The sequence below is a fragment of the Octopus sinensis genome, linkage group LG2 (assembly GCF_006345805.1).
Source record: "Octopus sinensis linkage group LG2, ASM634580v1, whole genome shotgun sequence".
Taxonomy (NCBI): Eukaryota; Metazoa; Mollusca; class Cephalopoda; order Octopoda; family Octopodidae; genus Octopus; species Octopus sinensis.
The window spans coordinates 187,873,273-187,893,709 of record NC_042998.1 but is presented as its reverse complement, the minus strand read 5'-3'; the positions used below and the strand labels follow the sequence as shown (position 1 = coordinate 187,893,709).

The 20,437-nt window shown below is 37.7% G+C and overlaps 1 protein-coding gene across 7 annotated transcripts in view; it reads right to left on the bottom strand.

Annotated features, from left to right (window-relative positions):
* The window catches only part of LOC115222941 (phospholipid-transporting ATPase ID), a 227,749-nt gene that overhangs the window by 161,086 nt on the left and 46,226 nt on the right, over window positions 1-20,437 (bottom strand). For 6 of the 7 annotated variants that reach the window (XM_036500574.1, XM_036500572.1, XM_036500571.1 and 3 more), the window contains one exon: window positions 19,695-19,755. In XM_036500574.1, the coding sequence (XP_036356467.1) occupies window positions 19,695-19,739 (45 nt within the window). In that variant the 5' untranslated portion in view covers window positions 19,740-19,755. Of the gene's footprint in view, window positions 1-12,422; window positions 13,139-19,694; window positions 19,756-20,437 lie in introns of those variants that run through there. The other variant, XM_029793346.2, reaches the window with a different exon arrangement.

Here is a 20,437-nt window from a genome sequence, read left to right as displayed (position 1 = left end):
AATTTTTGTTAAAAATTCATATTACAATAGATGTGATTATTACTGGATATTTTTTTTTGGTGAAAATATATGAATACATTTGGTTTATTTCAATTACTTATTGTTGTTGTTGTTGTTTTTTTTAAAATTAACTTGAGGTGGGGAGTAAAGCAAATTATACATGATAAATAGTTATGAAAATGTAGAAAAGTCATAAAGAAACTTTAATAATACAATTCAATTATGTTGCAATACAATAGTATGCAATAGTGCTGTTTTATCAGAAGTCGTTGACCTTGTGAGAGAGGGAGAGGAGAGAGAGGAAAGAGAGGAGAACAGGAAAGGGGAGAAAATGGAAAATGGGAAAAAAAAAAGAAGAATAAAGAGAGAAATAGAAAGTGAATAAGGCAGAGCAAGAGAAAATAACTGATCGAGAAAGAGGTGGAGTAAAGAAGAATGGGGAAAAGGAGAAGGGAGAGCAAATGAACAGAGAGAAAGCAAAAGAATACAAAGGAGAAAAATAAATGAGAGACAGAAATAATGTCAGAGAGGGAGAGAGAGAGAGAGAGAGAGTGGGAGAGAGCATAAAGAGAAAGAGAGGTAAAAAAAAAAAAGACAATGAGAGTAAAATATAGTTGAGTTATCTACTTTCACATCATATTGGATGACAATAAAATAAAATATGCCATGGAATAAAAAAGCATGAGAAATGTGAGTACCAAATGGAGAGAAGAGAAATTCTTCTCAATGCTTTTTGTTACATGACAGATTTCCTATACAGGTTTATCATCAACAAATTTAGCTTGTAGTTTTATAATGAGCAACAAAAACACACTAGTTGAGGTTTTGTGCTATATTAAGAACGATGCCATAACTCTCTCTACAAGGGAATGATTTGTAGTTTTTGCATTTAATTTGGTTGGTTAGTTGGTTGGTTGGTTGGTTTGTTGGTTGGTTGAGTTTGTTTCCTCTTTGACTGGTTCTGTCCATTGGGTTACGGTCAAGTAGAAGACAAGGTCAATTATATTCAACCTAGTACTTATTTCGTCAACCTTTCGAAGCAAAGTTGACCCAGGAAGGGATTAGAAATCATAACATTGAAGAATGCGACACCAAATACCTATTTCTTTATTACCCACAAGGGGCTAAACATAGAGGGGACAAACAAGGACAGACATAGGTATTAAGTCGATTACATCGACCCCAGTGCGTAATTGGTACTTAATGTATCGACCCCGAAAGGATGAAAGGCAAAGTCAACCTCAGCGGAATTTGAACTCGCAACGTTGCGCCAGACGAAATACCGCTAAGCATTTCGCCCGACATGCTAACGTTTCTGCCAGCTCGACACCAAATACCACAAGATAGTTTGTTTGATGATCTACCAATTTTACCTTCCATCTGCCATGTTTAAATGGGTTTTTTTTAATTTTATTTTTAAACTTTGATATTTCCTAGTGATGAGGATTGGGGCAGACTGTAATGGGCTAGTTTTTACGATATCTTAGTTCAGTGATTATGACTCTCTCTCTCTCTCTCTCTCTCACACACACACACACACACACACACACACACACACAATACAGGCTAAAGCTTATTACCGTCCATTTTTTCTATGAATAAAGCTGTAAGAATGGAAGGGGGTCAATAAAAATACAAGTAATATACTACACTGAATGTGTAGAACAGCGCCGATAAACTTAATAAGCAGGCAGAATTAAATTACTTTGAATGAAAAATATTGCAAACCACAATAAATTTCCAAAATGAAATAATTGCAATATTTCTAATTTTTAATTATGAATCATGAGCTAGGAAGTGTTCCACCAACCTGAGTAAGAACTCACATGGACCACGACGACTTGTTTAACAATTGCCAGCATGGAAAGCATAAAATGATGATGATGGTGATGATGATGATGATGATGGTAATAATGATGATGATGATAAATTGTGAACTGAGGATGTTATAAAACATCCCTTTCTTTTCCCAATTTTTGATGTGTTATCTCTCTCTCTCTCTCTCTCTTTTACTCTTTTACTTGTTTCAGTCATTTGACTGCGGCCATGCTGGAGCACCGCCTTTAATCGAGCAACTCAACCCCGGGACTTATTCTTTGTAAGCCCAGTACTTATTCTATTGGTCTCTTTTGCTGAACCGCTAAGTGATGGGGGACATAGACACACCAGCATCGGTTGTCAAACAATGCTAGGGGGACAAACACAGACACACAAACACACACACACACATATATATATATATATATACATATATACGACGGGTTTCTTTCAGTTTCCGTCTACCAAATCCACTCACAAGGCTTTGGTCGGCCCGAGGCTATAGTAGAAGACACTTGCCCAAGGTGCCACGCAGTGGGACTGAACCCGGAACCATGTGGTTGGTAAACAAGCTACTTACCACACAGCCACTCCTGCGCCTATCCTTAATTTTCTCACGTTGTTTCTAAATTCAGTCAAGCCTATACAGGTTGTTGCAATTGGACACATACAAGCTGCAACTTAGGCTTACTGTAGACAATAATAATTTCTATTACAAACATAATTACACCACAACTCTAATCCTACAAGAGGATGCTGAAAAGGTCCTGGCTTTAGGTAAAAGAAAATACAAGAGGATCAGTTGATTATGATTTTATTCAACTTATTCTCCCCTCAGATTCACACACTTATTGCAGTGGTCGTTCAGTTTTTCTAAGCCCTGTAAAGGACACCTTTAAAGCCAGGAACTTTTCAGGACCCCTCATACATCAACCACCAAGAAACTTGGTCCCAAACAAAGAGACTAAAAGTTGCATTGATGGGGATGCTAGGGTTGGAGGAACCTGTGGAACAGCTGGCAAGGGTGAATGGAGTGTGGTGGTATGGGTATGTGTTGAATAGGGATGAGGAGCATGTTCTGAAGAGAGAGCTAGAATTTGAGGCAAATGAACAGTGAAAGTGAGGTAGACTGAGGCAAATGTGGAGGGGATAGATGAAGGAGGAGATTGGGGGGGGCTTGAGAAGGGAGGACGCCTGAAACCGGTCAAGATGGCAAGATGGTTTGAGGGCAGTTGCTATGGCATTGAGGTAGATCTGGCCACCCCCATTGATAGGGACAAAACCTGGATTCAAAATGATGGATGATGATGATGATGCCAGAGTAAATTGCATCATAGTGCTTTTTCTCACAGATGGTGCCCAACTGACCCTACTTTTCTGTGTAGTCAATAAAATTTTGACAAAATCAAAAACAAACAATGCACATGCACAAAATTAAAAATATAATATGGTAACAATTTACCCATCACACTCTGTATATCTATGTGTTTGTGTCTGTATTCGTTCCCACCACCACTGCTTGACAACCGGTGCTAATGTGTTTATGTCTCCATAACCTAGCAGTTTGGCAAAAGCAACCAACAGAATAAGTACCAAGCTTATAAAAAGTAAGTATTGAGGTCAATACATTCAATTCAAAATCCTTCAAGGCAGTGCCCCAGTATGGCCACAGTATAATGACAAACAAGTAAAAGATAAAAAATACAGATACAGAAACATCTAACTGAAGAAAACCATGTCTCTCTATATATAAACAGCAAAATGTCTGCGTGTGTGTGTGTCCTTTATACAAATCCACAATTTTTCAGTTAGAGGGCTCGCACTTTCTATGGTCATTCAAAACCGTCCAAGGGTGGTCGTGCACATCTTTACATTTCCCCAGTCACCCCACAAAGCCATTAAAAAATCAATAGAAGTGACTTTTTGGTGAATTTTCTATCCAAAACCCAATCAAAATGCCCAAAACTTGATATGCCAATTGAATGCCAGCTAACTGTATGTGATTGGTCGGAGATTTGGACAGTACTCGCGTGTATGTGCGCACGCACGCAGCTGTTTATGCATGCACTAGCACTATGACCCAGCGTTGCCGGGTCATAGTGCTAGTTTAACCCTTTAGCATTTAAACCGGCCATATCTGGCCATAAGTATTCTGCCTGTTTTATGGTCAAACTGGCCAGATCTGGTCTCTCACACCTACCCTACAATATCATTTTTAAAATTAACAGCTACCTCATCAAAATCTCATAGCTACGAGATAATGCCTGATTAGTTCAAAACAATGTGGATAAAAAAGCATTAGTTTTGGCAGAATAATGCGAACACTAAAGGGTTAAAATAATTTATGATACTATCCCAGCAATTAATTATAGTAATATATCTAAGAGTGGTGTATGCAATTGTCCCATAAAAAATATCTTTGTAATCCTGTTCCCACTTGTTTTCTAACTCATTTCGATTATGCCCTAAAACTTGCTATGATCCTCTCAATCATTTACTTTTATGCAGTTGTCAACTATTTACCAAGGAAGGTTTATATGTTTATATGTCAATCGTGAAAAGTGGGAGGAAAATAAAGACTTTTTTTTTTCTTTTATGAGTGTACAGACTTGTTAAGTGACTTCATCCAATACCATTGCCACCTGACAGCTTTAAATCACACCTATGACACCTGATATTCTCAAATTAGCTTACTTTTTATACAACTTGCTTATAGGCCCAACACATTACATATGTACGTGTGTATGAGTATGTAAGGGAACAAACATGCACATCAATACTTACTATCCAGTAATATTTTATATGATCTTCATATTTAAGAAGGAGTCCTAATAACTTTTTCGGAGATCCTAAAGTGATGCATGTGGTGTGTGTGTGTGTGTAAGTACATATGCTAGTGTGAGTACACATACACACAACAAATATATTTATGTGAACAATCAATTCACCACTATCAGACTCTTCTAAATTATTATGAAACAGGTGTAGGAGTGGCTGTGTGGTAAGTAGATTGCTTTCCAACCACATGGTTCCGGGTTCAGTCCCACTGCATGGCACCTTGGGCAAGTGTCTTCTACTATAGCCTCGGGCCAACCAAAGACTTGTGAGTGGATTTGGTAGACAGAAACTGAAAGAAACCTGTCGTACATATGTATATATGTGTGCGTGTGTGTATGTTTGTGTGTCTGTGTTTGTCCCTCCAACATCACTTGACAACCGATGCCGGTATGTTTACATCACAGTAACTTAGCGATTCAGCAAAAGAGACCGATAGAATAAGTACTAGGCTTAATAAAGAATAAGTCCTGGGGTTGATTTGCTCGAATAAAGGCGGTGCTCCAGCAAGGCCACAGTCAAATGACTGAAACGAGTAAGAGTAAGTGAACCACATCCACCACTACCACCACCTTTACAACTATTTAAAATACAAACTACACTAAAGCATGGGAGAGTAAAACAAACTAAGAAGTTAATAGGAAAATGTAAACTCTTAGTAAGGATGAAATAATATATACATCAATACTTGATTATGTGTTTGTCTGCGTAAATATGTAAATATACACCTGTATACATCATCATCATCATTATCGTTTAACGTCCGCTTTCCATGCTAGCATGGGTTGGACGATTTTGACTGAGGGCTGGTGGACCAGATGGTTGCACCAGGCTCCAATCTTGATTTGGCAGAGTTTCTACAGCTGGATGCCCTTCCTAACGCCAACCACTCTGAGAGTGTAGTGGGTGCCTTTTACGTGCCACCAGCATGGGGGCCAGTCAGGCGGCACTGGCAATGACCTCGCTCGAATCTTTTTACACATGCCACCGGCACAGGTGCCAGTAAGGCGACACTGGTAACGATCACGCTCAAATGGTGCCATGCTCAAATGGTGCACGCTTGATATTCCAATGTGTTTAATGTATAACAGACTAATTTGTGATAAACACCAAGTGGGTAATAAAGGAATGAAAAAACTGACAAAGACAACTGAAGTGGCGAGGGTGGGGTCCTCTTCTGTCTTAGCAAGGATGAGAAAACTTCTGTAGTACCCTTGTAGGATAGGGATGTGAAACAAACCTCTCTAATGCTGGTGGTACAATAAAATGCATCCAAAAGAGACCAGAGGTTGGTGATACAAAGGGCATACGGCCATAGAAAGCATACGGAAACTGAAATGTACAAGTAAGATGTAGTTTTCACCTCCTCAAGAAATGCAGTGAGCATGAATATGAACTGATTCAGTCTCTCTCTCTGTCTCTGTGTGTGTGTGTGTGTGCGCGCACGCATGCACACATATGTATGCTTGCATGTCTCCTTGTCTTGACACCATGTGACAGTAGTAAACAAGCATCATTGTCATACAAGCAGTGTCATTCGTTTCCAATATTCAGCAAAAACAGGTCAGGTTGGGTGACCGGAAGGGCATCCTGGCTATAGTAAATCTGCTTCAATGAACTCCATCTGACTTATGCAAGCATGGAAAGGTGAACATCAAAACAATGATGTGGATAGACTCTCTTATTACTTTTGAAAATGGAATGTTCCATTTATTTGACTAATATAGTCATTGAATTTTATATAATAATAATGAAATTACTGTATACATTTTAATGCAAGTGACAGTATTTTCTGAAGATGCTGTGATACCAGTGCCGGTGGCACGTAAGAGAACTGTCCAACCGTGGCCGTTGCCAGCTTCGTCTGGTCTCCGTGCCTGTGGCACATAAAAAGCACCATCCGATCGTAGCCGTTTGCCAGCCTCGTCTGGAACCTGTGCCGGTGGCACGTAAAAAGTACCTACTACAGTCACGGAGTGGTTGGCGTTAGGAAGGGCATCCAGCTGTAGAAACACTGCCAGATCAGACTGGGCCTGATGCAGACTTCTGGCTTCACAGACCCCAGCTGAACCGTCCAACCCATGCTAGCATGGAAAGCGGACGTTAAACGATGATGATGACATGTCTCTGTCAGGCAGTATCGGTATGATATGAAGTATGCCAAGGCTGGTTCCTCAAATCAAAGGTACAGTTCAACTGACAGGCTTCTCTATAGTGTTTACACAACTTCACTCACAAGGATGGAACTAATCCAAGACTATAATGGAAATGAATGCTTGCCAACACCATAGCATGTAGTGGGATCAAACCTGGAACAAACTTCTTAACCACACCCCACACATACAAGTAAGAAAATGTTTAAGTGAATGTATGTAATAATAGATGCAGTCATGGCTGTGTGGTAAGAAGCTTGCTTCGCAACCACATGGTTTGGGGTTCAGTTCCACTGCACGGCACTTTGGGCAAGTGTATTCTACTATAACCTTAGGCCGACAAAAGCCTTGTGAGTCGATTTCGTAGAATCTATTGTGTGTGTGTGTGTGTGTGTTTCTGTTTGTCCCCAACACCACTTGACAACTGGTGTTGGTATGTTTACATCCCCATAACTTAGCAGATAGACTAAGTATCAAGCTTTAAAAAAACGTAAGTACTGAGTCAATACATTCAACTACAAATTCTTCAAGGCAGTGCCCCAGCATGGCCGCAGTCTAATGACTGAAACAAGTAAAAGGTAATGAATAGGAGTTCAAGTCAATACCGAGGGTTTCATGTTGATTAGTCTCAAATGGAATTAACTGCAATAAATGCACCTATTGATTATTCTACATGAATTGGTGATTATTTCAAAAGGAAACTATGTATACAAAACTTTGTTTGACATCCTAGTTACTATGCTGCTGAGATCCCCTTCGGTCATGCTTGACCATGGGATTGCACCTAGAAAGTTATCCTCCCAGGCACAAGTCCGGGCAAGGTTGTTTATGGAAGACCAGCAGCCTCCCCTCTCCACACCACCTATGTTATCCAAGGGAAAGGCAAGGGCCTATACAGCTTGGCACCTGTGATGTCGCAACTCATTTCTACAGCTGAGTGAACTGGAGCAACGTGAAATAAAGTGTCTTGCTCGAGAACACAACACATAGCCCGGTCCGAGAATCGAACTCAAAACCTGACGGTTGTAAGTTCGACGCTCCAACCACTGAGCCATGCGACTTCACAGTTACTATATACGCACACATATACACATTTCAGACTATTTTGTTTTAAGTTCTCCTTTTCTTCAAACCTTTGGCACTTATTAGTTTCAAAAACTATGCAACACACTGTAGATCATATGAGTTAATCCTTTGTTAAGAAAGTATTTCTAGCTTTACAGTAAAGCAAGTTTCAGATCAAAGCTTAGCAAATCATGCAGCTCTGATCATCAAAGAATCACAATTTCTATCTTATTGAGCTTCATTTGCTTCAGTGCAGTTATTTAGAACTATACATGTTCTCTAAGTTAAACTATGAATATATGAATTGATATCCAGAACAAAACATCTGATTATATAAATTTGTCAGTGTCCAAGAAAAATTGTGTAACACCATAGAACATATAGGATTAATTAATTCTATGTAAGAAAATATTAGGCCTTTCTCTGAAACAATGTTGGGTTTGTAACTACTAATGATGACACAGCCAAAATATTGCAGATTCAACCTACAACAATGATGATGTGATATAACTGGTAGCCTTTTACTGCTATTGGGTTATTATTAGCATTGATGAAATAATACATTCATAAAAGAGATAAATTCACACCTCATATAAAGAGATAAATACACACATACACACATACATGTATAGATATTTGGTGGAGCAAACAGGAGAAACAGAAATCAGCAGATGAGTATATGGTTTTTAATCAGAAAAGTTACAAAAGTGACCCAAGGACTAAGAATTGTAACTATTTTCCTGTGTATGTGTTGTTTTTATGTTTGTCTGAGAGCTAATGAGCAAACTTTATGCAGTTGCTTAAACTGAAAAAATTCTTGCCAAATCTTTCCCAAATGTTACCCCATCATTTTCAAAATGGGCATAGTTAGCATAAGTATTTGACTTAACCCTTTCATTACCAACCCGGCCAAAACCAGCTCTGGCTCTGTAGTACAAATGTCTTACTTTCATAAGTATTGAATTAAAATCTTCCACCAAACCTTAGTCACAATTTATGTTCCTAACACTAGCTTAATGATAACTAAGTTATTTTACTAAATTCTTTGTTATATTTAAAGTAATTGAAAGAAACACAGAACATCTCAAAATAAATACAGTAACGAAAGGGTTAAAATATATAATAGAGAAACAATTCTTAACCCTTTTGATAGCAACCTGGCCAAAACCGGCTCTGGCTCTGTAGTACAAATGTCTTACTTTCAAAAGTTCTGAATGAAAATCTTCCACCAAACCTCAGTCACAATTTATGTTCCTAACACTAGCTTAATGATAACTAAGTTATTTTACTAAATTCTTTGTTATATTTAAAGTAATTGAAAGAAACACAGAACATCTCAAAATAAATACAGTAACGAAAGGGTTAAAGCATGAGCCACTATTAACAGATATTATCTTATAAATAAGAGAGTTTTTTTTCTGAATGCAAAGCCAACTATAGTTTCAAAATTAATTGAAACATAGGCAATGTATTTCATAGGAAAATTTGTTACACACAAAATAATACCTGGTCTTTAGGTACCTTTAACAAATTTCATTGCATGCATTCAGACAACTAGTTCCTGCCCTATTCATATTTTCCAGCACACATTGGTCTATAAAAATGCTTGGGACAGGCAACAGCTGCATCAATCTCACCAGTGTAAGGAGACCAACAAAGATCATGGGCAATGTACTTCCACCTTTGGAATAATCTTACCAACCAGAAAGGAGCTTTCAAGAGTGATGAGCAATATTTTCTTCCCTCAGAGTAACTTATAAAAAGTATAAAACTATAGGTTTTGCCACAAATATTAAATGAACTTACCAAATGCTAATTTGACACTAAGGTATTTATTTTAATATGTGTGCATGTGTGGTGCTACACTATCTATGTTAGAGTCCAGTTAGGTGAGAACTAATGATATATAGCTTCAGTGTGAATGCTTAGCCTGTTATAGATGCTAGCAGATATACTTTAAATCATACCTCCATATATCTTAAATTAAAAAAGGGCACTTTTATCATCATCATCATCATTTAACGTCTGCTTTCCATGCTAGCATGGGTTGAACGATTTGACTGAGGTCTGGCAAACCAGACTCCAATCTGATCTGGCAGCTTTTTTACGTGCCACCGGCACGAGGGCCAGTTTGGTGGTACTGGCAATGGCCACGCCTAAATGGTGCTTTTTATGTGTCACCTGCACAGGAGCCAGTCCAGCAGCACTGGCAACGACCTCGCTCAAATGTTTCACGTGCCACTAGCACAAATGCTAGTAAGGTGACGCAGGTAACGATCACACGCGAATGGTGTTTTTAATGTGCCATCAGCTCAGAGGCCAGCTTGTCACTCTGGCAACAATCCTACAAACTCTAAAAAATAAGGGATGGTTATGGTTGGAACACCTTTGGTCATTGTTCTGCTCAATCAGGGTTGACCTGGGGCTAAACAACAATAATAGTAAATTAGTTGATGTTGCATAAGAACCTTCAGGATGCTAATAGTTACATGAAAAATCAACAAAATACTCAACTTCTGCCAAAGTATTTACCCCATGTATCAAATATGAACGCTCAAAAAACATTTTATAATTATTTTTTGGCCTTTTATTGAGATCTCCATGGGTTAGTGACCACTCTTCAACAAATATTGTTTTCTTTTTTGTTACCTTGTTTAACCTTTATGGCTTAATCAGAGGAGGAGTGGACGATGCCCATGATTCTTCATTTTCAGGGTCATGGCCTCTATGATTAGTAAAAGGACATAATCCTCAGACTGGAAATCTAGCCAGAATGCTTGCAATCGAATAGACTCCACTAGAAGTCCTCATGGGTCAGGTGGTGATGTTAAACTGGACAAAAGATTAAGTCTATTAAAACTGCCAATTTTAAACACTAACATTCCAGAAAACAATCCAAAAAAAAATACGTACAAGATCATATCTATGCTTAGTGCTGTTTGAGAAATGAAAAATATTAGAAAAACTGTCTCCAGAGTATTTAGTAGCTACAATGAAACAAGGAACTATATAGTTTTTAACAAGCAATCTTTCCTTACATTGTATGTTACAACTTAGAGAAAGTTGTGAACATCTTGATTTGTCAGAATCATAAACTTCCTGTTTGAAAAAGAAAGTATAGCAGATCCAGTAGAGTTAAGTATCTTGCCTGAGAACAATGCAATGCTAGCAACAGAATATAAACACACAGTGCATGATCTTTATCCACTAAATTATTACTCCCTCTACAGACATAAAATTATACATGCATATACATACATACACACAAACATACAACATAGATATACAAACACACAGACACATTACTTATATCCTATGAAGAAAATCACTGAATGCATATGAAAACAGAAATATCATTTCCCTGTTGTACTTAAGAGTGCAGAAATATTTCTAAGCTTGAGTCACTTTAAAAACAAGCCAAGAAATTTAACCAATTACTCATTAGATTTAGACTCTTAACATCTACCCTGGTTTAAGAGAATTTATAGAGTCATCAAGTGAGCAAATAAATCACGCATGATTAAACAAAAAATGACATAAAAACAATATTAAACTGTGTTGGTGAGTTGAAGTATGAAGTTAGAGAACACACTTGAAAATGAAGAGACTACTAATTGTGCATGTCTGTGTATGTTTGCTTGTAAGTGTGTAAAGCATTGTATATATATATTTTATTACATGTATATAGAATAATTTATAGTATATACATTTGCCTGTGTTATGTTACTAACTGTATATACATATATGCATGATGATAGCTTGTAGGTAAGAAAAAAAATATGACTAACTGAATAAATAATAAAACTAAATTGTTATAAATTATTAGCATTATTAGCAACACTATCATCATCATCATTTTAGGCTAATGATGATAAAACAAGATAGAAAATTAGTACAAGATTTGCCTGTTATGCAAGTAGCAAGCAAAAGAAGCGGCACCTTATCAATAAAAAGATCGACAAACAGATGTAATAATATTCAACCATGAGGGGATAGTGGGGATAGTATTGGACAAGCTGCAAGTAGCCATGAAATAAGAATATCTTAGGTTACCAAGCATGTGTCTTAAGACTTGTGAGGAAATTGTTTAGCAATTTTCACAAACATCACCTACCCATGCTTTCTCCTCTCTCCCACTACATACCAAGTAAACCAAAAGAACATCAATAAATTCATTGAGGACAAAGTAAGCATGGGTACTACCTACGTTTTTTTTTTTATTTATCATTTTGTCAATTCACTTGCATCCAATCACCTATGTATGTATTTAGTTCTATTCATTCATTCATCAACATATATAATTCTAGCCACTCATCAAGTTCCACCCAGCCACCTTAGTTAACCATTTTTGTTTCACTTTACCCATCTATTCATCCACTTCCAGCCATCCAATTATCTATCTGTCTGTCTATCAATCTATCTTTCTATCAATTTATCTTTCTATCTCTCTATTTATCTACCAAAACAAATTATCCAATATCTATGTATCAGGCTATCTATTACTGTATCCATCTTCTGCTACAATTATAAATGAGATTATCCAAGTTTTACCTGTATGATCCCCTGATTCGACTGTCATCCTCTCTCGATATAGAACTTGCTGTTTCGGAATTAAAACACAGTAGTTCCTCCTCCATGGTTGGGGGTCAGAAGGTTGTAATTCCAGTGTCAATGCAGTTATTAAATAGCGGCTGAAGTCCGTCCACTCCTTCACTTAAAAAAAAAAAATCAAAATGGGGCGGGAAGGGGAGGAAGATTAACGTGTTGAAAAGCCACCCTGATGAGGAGGGAGGTCGGAAAGCGTGTAAGAAACGGTAGAGGAATTTGGGTGCGGGAAGAGGAGAAATTGGGGTGGGACATAAGAACTCCAAAATTCTGAAACTCAACTGAGCTCCTCCGAGCAACATGAAGCATCAACGGCGGTCAATGGGGGTGGTGTTGTCTGGTGCCACTTCCAAAAGAAGAAGCAGCAACAAGAACAGCAACAGCAGCAGTAACAAAGATGATGACAGCATGAAGCTGAGTGTCACACTGATGAGGCCAACAGACAATGACAAAGATGACAGCAGCGGCAGTAGCAGCAGCAGCAGCAGCAAGCACCTAAGAAGACAACACAGCTTCCCAAACATAAACATCAGCAACAGCAGCGGCGATAACAACAGCAGCAGTGTAGTAGTAGTAGTAGTAGTAGCAGCAGCAGTAGTAGTAGTAGTAGTAGTGGTGGTAGTAGTAAGAAGAAGGGTGAGAGAAGGCCATCATCATCTATTTCATTACTGTCCACCTGCCAGAATGAAGAGCATCATCTCAAAAACACTCGTCCCCTCGAGCAAAGGCGGCGGCAGCAGCACATGAGAGCAGAAACAACATAGCAGCAGCAGCAGCAGAAGCAGCAGCCAGTTGTTGTTGTTGTTGTTGTTGTTGTCATCAACAGCAGCCACAGCAGTTGTATAAGTAACTGTATGGCCTGCTGCTGCTGCTGCTGTTGTTGTTGCAGGTGTCGATAAGGAAGATGATGATGACGATGATGCTGATGCCATTCCCGCTGCTGCTATTACTACTACTACTACTAATACTACAACTACTACTACCACCACCGCCACTACTACTACTACTACTACTACTACTACTACTACTACTACTACTACCGCCACCACCACCACCACCACCACTACTACCACTACCACTACTACTACTACTACTAGTGCAATAGCAGCAGAGGGAGGCCGATAGTGCTGATGCTGCAACTGTCTTTGACTTCTGTTTTGTGTCTTGTTTACCACTTCCTCATCTCTCACATTTTTATTCCTCTTCATTCATTTCCTCGGTCATTCATTTCCTTTGCGCCGTCTCTCATTCATTTCCGCCCCACCCCACCACCACCACCACCACCACCACACACACACACTCTGATTCTCTGTCCCTTTCTCCAGTTTCTTCTTCTTCGTTCTTAAACATTTTATTCCAGATCAATCGAACACTCATTTCTTGCTACTCTGACTTTCCATTTCACTCTTACTCCTTCTCCCCCCCCCACAACCACCACCCTCTTCATCTTCACCTCTTTTTACTCTCTTTCCACAATTGCATTTTCACTTTCATTCCACCCCTTTCTGTTGTGTCACTCTTATCTTTCTCACATCATTCAACTCCTTTTCCTCTCTCTCTCTCTCACACACTCACACACACACTGGCTCACTCCACTCCTTTTCTTCCCTCCACACTCCAAATACTCATGTTATTCTTTCTATGCTCACTCCTCCTCCACCTATCCTTACTCCAGTCATCTCACCAGTCTGGGAGGACCAGAAAGGGCTATGGGCAATACCATATTTAAAATAAAAGAACAAAAAAAAAATCCCTCCCTTCCACACTTTTCTCAATTCCCAATCACTCTAATCCCCCCTCTCTCTCTCCCCTTCCTCTCCCTCTCTCATCAAACCAACTTGCACTGACCTGCACTTCACATTTTATCCACTAATTCCATTTTTCCCCAATCAATTCTCAGCATGCCCTCCCTATCATGACTTCTAAACATATCTCCATACATCTCTTTACTATTTTACTCTTTTACTTGTTTCAGTCATTTGACTGCGGCCATGCTGGAGCACCGCCTTTAATCGAGCAACTCGACCCTGGGACTTATTCTTTTTTGTGAGCCCAGTACTTATTCTATCGGTCTCTTTTGCCGAACCGCTAAGTAACGGGGACATAAACACACCAGCATCGGTTGTCAAGCAATGCTAGGGGGACAAACACAGACACACAAACACACACACGCACATATATATATATATACGACGGGCTTCTTTCAGTTTCCGTCTACCAAATCCACTCACAAGGCTTTGGTCGGCCCGAGGCTATAGTAGAAGACACTTGCCCAAGGTGCCACGCAGTGGGACTGAACCCGGAACCATGTGGTTGGTAAACAAGCTACTTACCACACAGCCACTCCTGCGCCTATTTTCTTTTCTATGGATTCATTTCATTCATTTTCCATCAAACAAATTCACCAAGGCCTTTCCCTTCCTACTTTCACATAAAAGAACTGTCATTCACCTTCCAACAATTTACCCATTTCTTTCACCTCACCTTTATCTTGCACCTCCACCTTCCCTAAATTCCTCCACTCCTTTTATTAAGGACACTATTTACCCATTTACTCCATATTTTTGTTGTATTATTATTATTATTATTATTATTACTATAATCTTCTTCTTAGATCTTTCTCACTCCTTTGTAGCATTCAGGTCCGCTTATTACCAAACCAATACACTCAATGAGCAATGCAGTGCTCCACCCATCATATAAATAACCAATCCCCAAATAAAAATGCACTATATTTACCATGATCACACTATCATAAAATCAAGAGCTGAGATTGATTCATTTGTGACATAGTTTAAGTATTAATCAGCTGATTCTCACCAGATCGCCTTTTCACTTTGGCTAATTTCTTTGCTTATTGGGCTTTTCTTTTTTTTTTCTTTATTTCTTAGAGCTCTACTTTTTTACTTAAAGAAGACTTCAAATTGTGCAGACATCAGTAGAGAGTTACTAGCAAACAACCACACAGCTACTACAGAAGTTCTATCAATCCTGTTGCCTGGAAGGAGTTCTTATATTTTTTCTTTCCAGTGCTGTACAAGGCAGTGTTTACTGTGGGCAACTAGGTTGAATACCACTTATTTACACTCTCATTAATATATTTTAGCTAACACCGTTGTAAAGTAATGAACATTCTTGAAGGTTTTATTTTTTTCTCTGATGTCATTGCCAGTGCCGCTCGTTACACCATTTCGACCGTGCTTGAGGAGACCTATTGAGTCAAGTACATCAACATCAAAAATCAATGGAAATTGTAGTTGTGATACCTGTGCCGGTGGCATGTAAAAAACACCATCCGAACATGGCCAATGCCAGCGCCACCTTGACTGGCTTCCATGTCGGTGGCACGTAAAAAGCACCACACCTGCACCCAATACACTCACAGAGTGGTTGGCATTAGGAAGGGCATCCAGCTGTAGAAACTCTGCCAGATCAGACTGGAGCCTAGTGCAGCCTTCTGGCTTCCAAGACCCCAGTCGACCATCCACACCCTGCTAGCATGGAAAACAGACATTAAACAATGATGATGTCACCATTCTACATCCTCTTCTTCACCTTTTATGGCCACCTTCTTACCAACTAAAGTCCTGTATCTGAAGATGGTCGTCAAAATTCACTTAATAGTCAAATTTTAGAAAGATATTAAATGACATATAGCCCATCCATTTCATAATATAAGTTGCTTGACCCTTTTGTTACCATATTTCTGTTGAGACACTCTGTGTTTCTTTCAATTAATTTTAAATATAACAAAGAATTTAGTAAAATAACTTAGTTATCATTAAACCAGTGTTAGGAACATAAATTGTGACAGGTTTGGTGGAAGGTTCTAATTCAGAACCTTTGAAAACAAGACATTTGTACTACAGAGCCAGAGGCAGTTTCAGGCGGATTGGTATCAAAAGGGTTAAAATCTCCATCAAGTCTCATTCTACAACCTTTAAAGAAAAGACATTATATAAATGTAGTCCCACAAACCCCTAAAAACATGGTGCAGTCTTGTGGAAATGCTTTTGAATACACATCTGCTTGATAAAGGTTAACTTAAGGCTGAAAAACAAGTACATATACCTCATCATGCCATCAGTTTAAAATCAGCAAGGAGAGAGAGAGAGAGAGACAGAGAGAGAGAGACAGACAGACAGACGGACAGGAAGACAGACAGACAGACAAAGAGAAGCATACAAGAACAAAGGATTAATCAAAGTACCAGGTCAATGCACAGAGTAACCAGAACCAAGTGAGATAAATTTAATGTTAAAGAGGAAAAAGTTACTTGGTTGTTAATTCTAATCCTATTTTGTAGATAAATAACAGACATTCAACCTTTAATATATATATTATATATATATATATATATATATCAATCATCATCATCCTTTAACATCTGTTTTCCATGCTGGCATGAGTTGGACAGTTTGACCAGAGCTAGCAAGCTGGAGAGCTGCACCAGGTTCAGTATGATTTGTCTTGATTTCTACAGCTGGATGCCCTCCCAATGCCAACCACTTTACAGTGCATGTTGGGTAATTTTAACATGGCACAAGTGCTTTTACGTGTCACCAGCTCCAGATCAATGTTATTGTCTAAACTTATGCTCAAAAGCATCCCATCATTTAAGGAGTATTTAAAAATACATTATCCAATGTGTCTTTATCTGTATCAAATAGTTGAGTTTGATTTAAGAGTAATTTGGATATTATTTTTAACAGGTGAATAACTACATAGAAACTACCTTGATTAGAGCTGGGATGGAAGAATCAAAAGCGCTTTGGGGACTAGAATCAGTAGAGTATCAGGTAAATTACCTTGTAGTATCTGATGACATTCAGAATTCATAACATGCCCAGGTTTACACTGCATTTCATCTTTTTGAGGTCACTTACAAAAGGGTACCAATCAAGAAATAAAGTTGATACAATCAACCACCCCTTGAAGGCAGTGCTCCAGCTTGACTACAATCCAATGGTTGAAACCAGTGTGTAAAGAAGGTTGCTTCCCAACCACATGGTTCTGAGTTCAGTCCCAATGCATGGCACCTTGGGCAAGTGTCTTCTTCTATAGCCTCAGGCAAATCAAAGCCTTGCGAGTGGATTTGGTAGGCAAAAACCGAAAGAAGCCCGTCATATATATCTATGTGTGAGTGTCTTTGTGTCAGTGTTTGCACCCCCGTCACTGCTTGAGAACTGGTGTTGGTGTGTTTACATCCCCATAATTTAGCAGTTTAACAAAGAGACTAACAGAATAAGTACTAGGCTTAAAAATAAGCCCTGGGGTCAATTTTGACTAAAACCCTACAAAGCAGTGCTCCAGCATGGCCGCAGTCAACTGACTGAAACAAGTAATATAAACGAGTATATATAATCATCATATGTCTATCTTTCTGGTGAAGTGCATAGTTCATATAGCATAGATACATCTGAGTACATTTCACATATTTAGGACAAGTGAAACTGGCAGGACAATTTCCTCTCTAAGCACAAAGACACTCACATTCACATAATATATTTAGAAGAGATGGAAAAGAGAGAAAACTTTTCTCCAATCACACATTAAATTGAAACAAAGCCTCAGTATCAAGATGCATTGCAAAATGCAGCAATACAGTCTTTCATCCAAACCCATTAAAGCAGAAACAAACTGAAAGGTACTTAGTTTCACTTGCACAAGCATTAAATTAGACATTGGAAAGTTGAGCCCCACAAATGAGAAAAGATTTTTATTAGATCAGATATTGGGAGATTCATCATCATCATCATCATCATTTAACGTCCGTTTTCCATGCTAGCATGGGTTGGACGGTTCAACCGGTGTCTGGTAAGCCATGGAGGCTGCACCAGGCTCTAGTCTGATTTGGCAGTGTTTCTACAGCTGGATGCCCTTCCTAATGCCAACCACTTCGTGAGTGTAGTGGGTGTTTTTTGAGGAAACCAAGTTGAAATGCACACCTATACAACTTACATATGCCTACAATAACAGGCTTAATATATAATTAAACACCTTGGTCTAACACCTCATAATTTTTTTAAATATTTATTCATTTATAAACACTTCCAGTCCATGCTATAAACATATTTTTTTAAACCCAAAAACCCAAAGATATTAAAATATTCATATGAGCAAACTGCCAGACAGGGTACGGGTTCATATATGTCATATCCCTTTGAGTGAAGATAAAATAAGATGGCTAATCACTATTTAAAACCACTGCTGTTCCTGAAAGCTTTCAATCAATTAATTTCCTAATCATTTTGTTATTTGTTTACAAGCATTATGGAATTGAAATGATTAGCTTTGTTTTTCTGATGCTTTCATTCTCTATTTTCCATATTTCAATGAGACATGGTTTACAGATTGATTCAGGATATCAGCACAAAATTCACCCCATTTTTATTCAGATTTCAACTTGATAAAAGGAAATTCATTTCCTCTCCCAAAACCACTCCACAAATTTTAATAAATTCTTAGTCAGTAATAAATATAAACAAGGGGGAAGTAGGTTGTCCATGTTAAGTCCAGTTGCATTTAATTTAATGTTTAGGTATTATTTTCAGAAAGATCAAACGAATACACACACACATTTAATAGCATATGCACATAAATTCAGACATATACACACATAGCTGTGCATATGCACACACATGCCACACACACACAAAAATTTCTGGGGTTGGAAGAGGTTTCACTTTATTAGCCAATAATGTATGTAAGTATCAAATAAATGTATTTAATATTGGTTTGAAAAACTATTTGCTGGAAATATTTTAATATAATTTTTATTATAGAAAAGAAGGCAATAACAATAATTAAAGTATTTCAGATATTTCTTTTATCAACTTTACTTTTTCAGGTATTTTTAAGAAAAATATTTTCTTCAACTTTTTTTTTTGTTTAATACAAAAGCACTACAGATATTCTAAATTATAGCAGCATTATCATCCTCCTCAAAATTAGCATCTAATTTTGCTTTATGAGAGGTTATTCTGAAAAGGTTACCAAGAATTAATAACTTCAAAGTTTGTAAGACAAGAATAATTCCTTACTGTTCAAGAAACACTGACCTTCAAGATGACCATTTACAACCCAAAATTAACCTTAATGCTCTCTTCTTTTTTCCCCTTTTGCAATATGGGTAATATCTGCATTTCTTAATATTCATATTGACAGGGGAAATTACCAGGTATGAAATAGCAGGAGAAATAGGCAAATAAAGCTTACCCTATTGTTTATAGAACTTCTATGGGAATGTTTTCTTTCAGACATCAGCTACACAGTTAATCTGAAAAAAAAAAGGATTATTTATACTCAATAAATTGAAAGAGGAAATACTAAAAATAAAATTTCAGCTACTCATAAGCTAGATGCATTAAATGTTGATCTATAATAACAATCATAAAACTACACTTCAAGAGAATTACATTCAACAAATATAGTTATAGTTAACATTGAAAGCTATATTACACAAGCAGTACATGTCTAATAGGAAATTTTCTGCAGGAAGAAATATTCTGCAGGAAGAATATTAGTTAAGTGTGGGATAACATACTTAATGTTGTGAGCCAAAAAGAACTTTTAATTTATAATAAGAAATGCACATCAACTACACTCAGGCAAGTTACATTCACTCTCTCCATTGATTTATAAAAATCCTTGTTTTACAATTCAAATTGATGCTACACATTATAAGCATGAAATGAGAAAGAGAAACAGGTCTCAGATCACATATTTATTATTCACAAAATGATTGTATTTGCACTACAGCATCACAGCCATTCCCTCTTCTCAAATTAGATACCATATAAATCTCGGTTTTTTTTCTTCTGTTATTTTAACAGTATTATTTTATCTCTCCTACGTAATTTATCATTCACTTGGTATTAGCAAGATATGCTATTAATATGTATATATTCTATTAATATGTAGTATGATAAGGTGTCCTGTTTCAGTTTGGTGATTTCTAC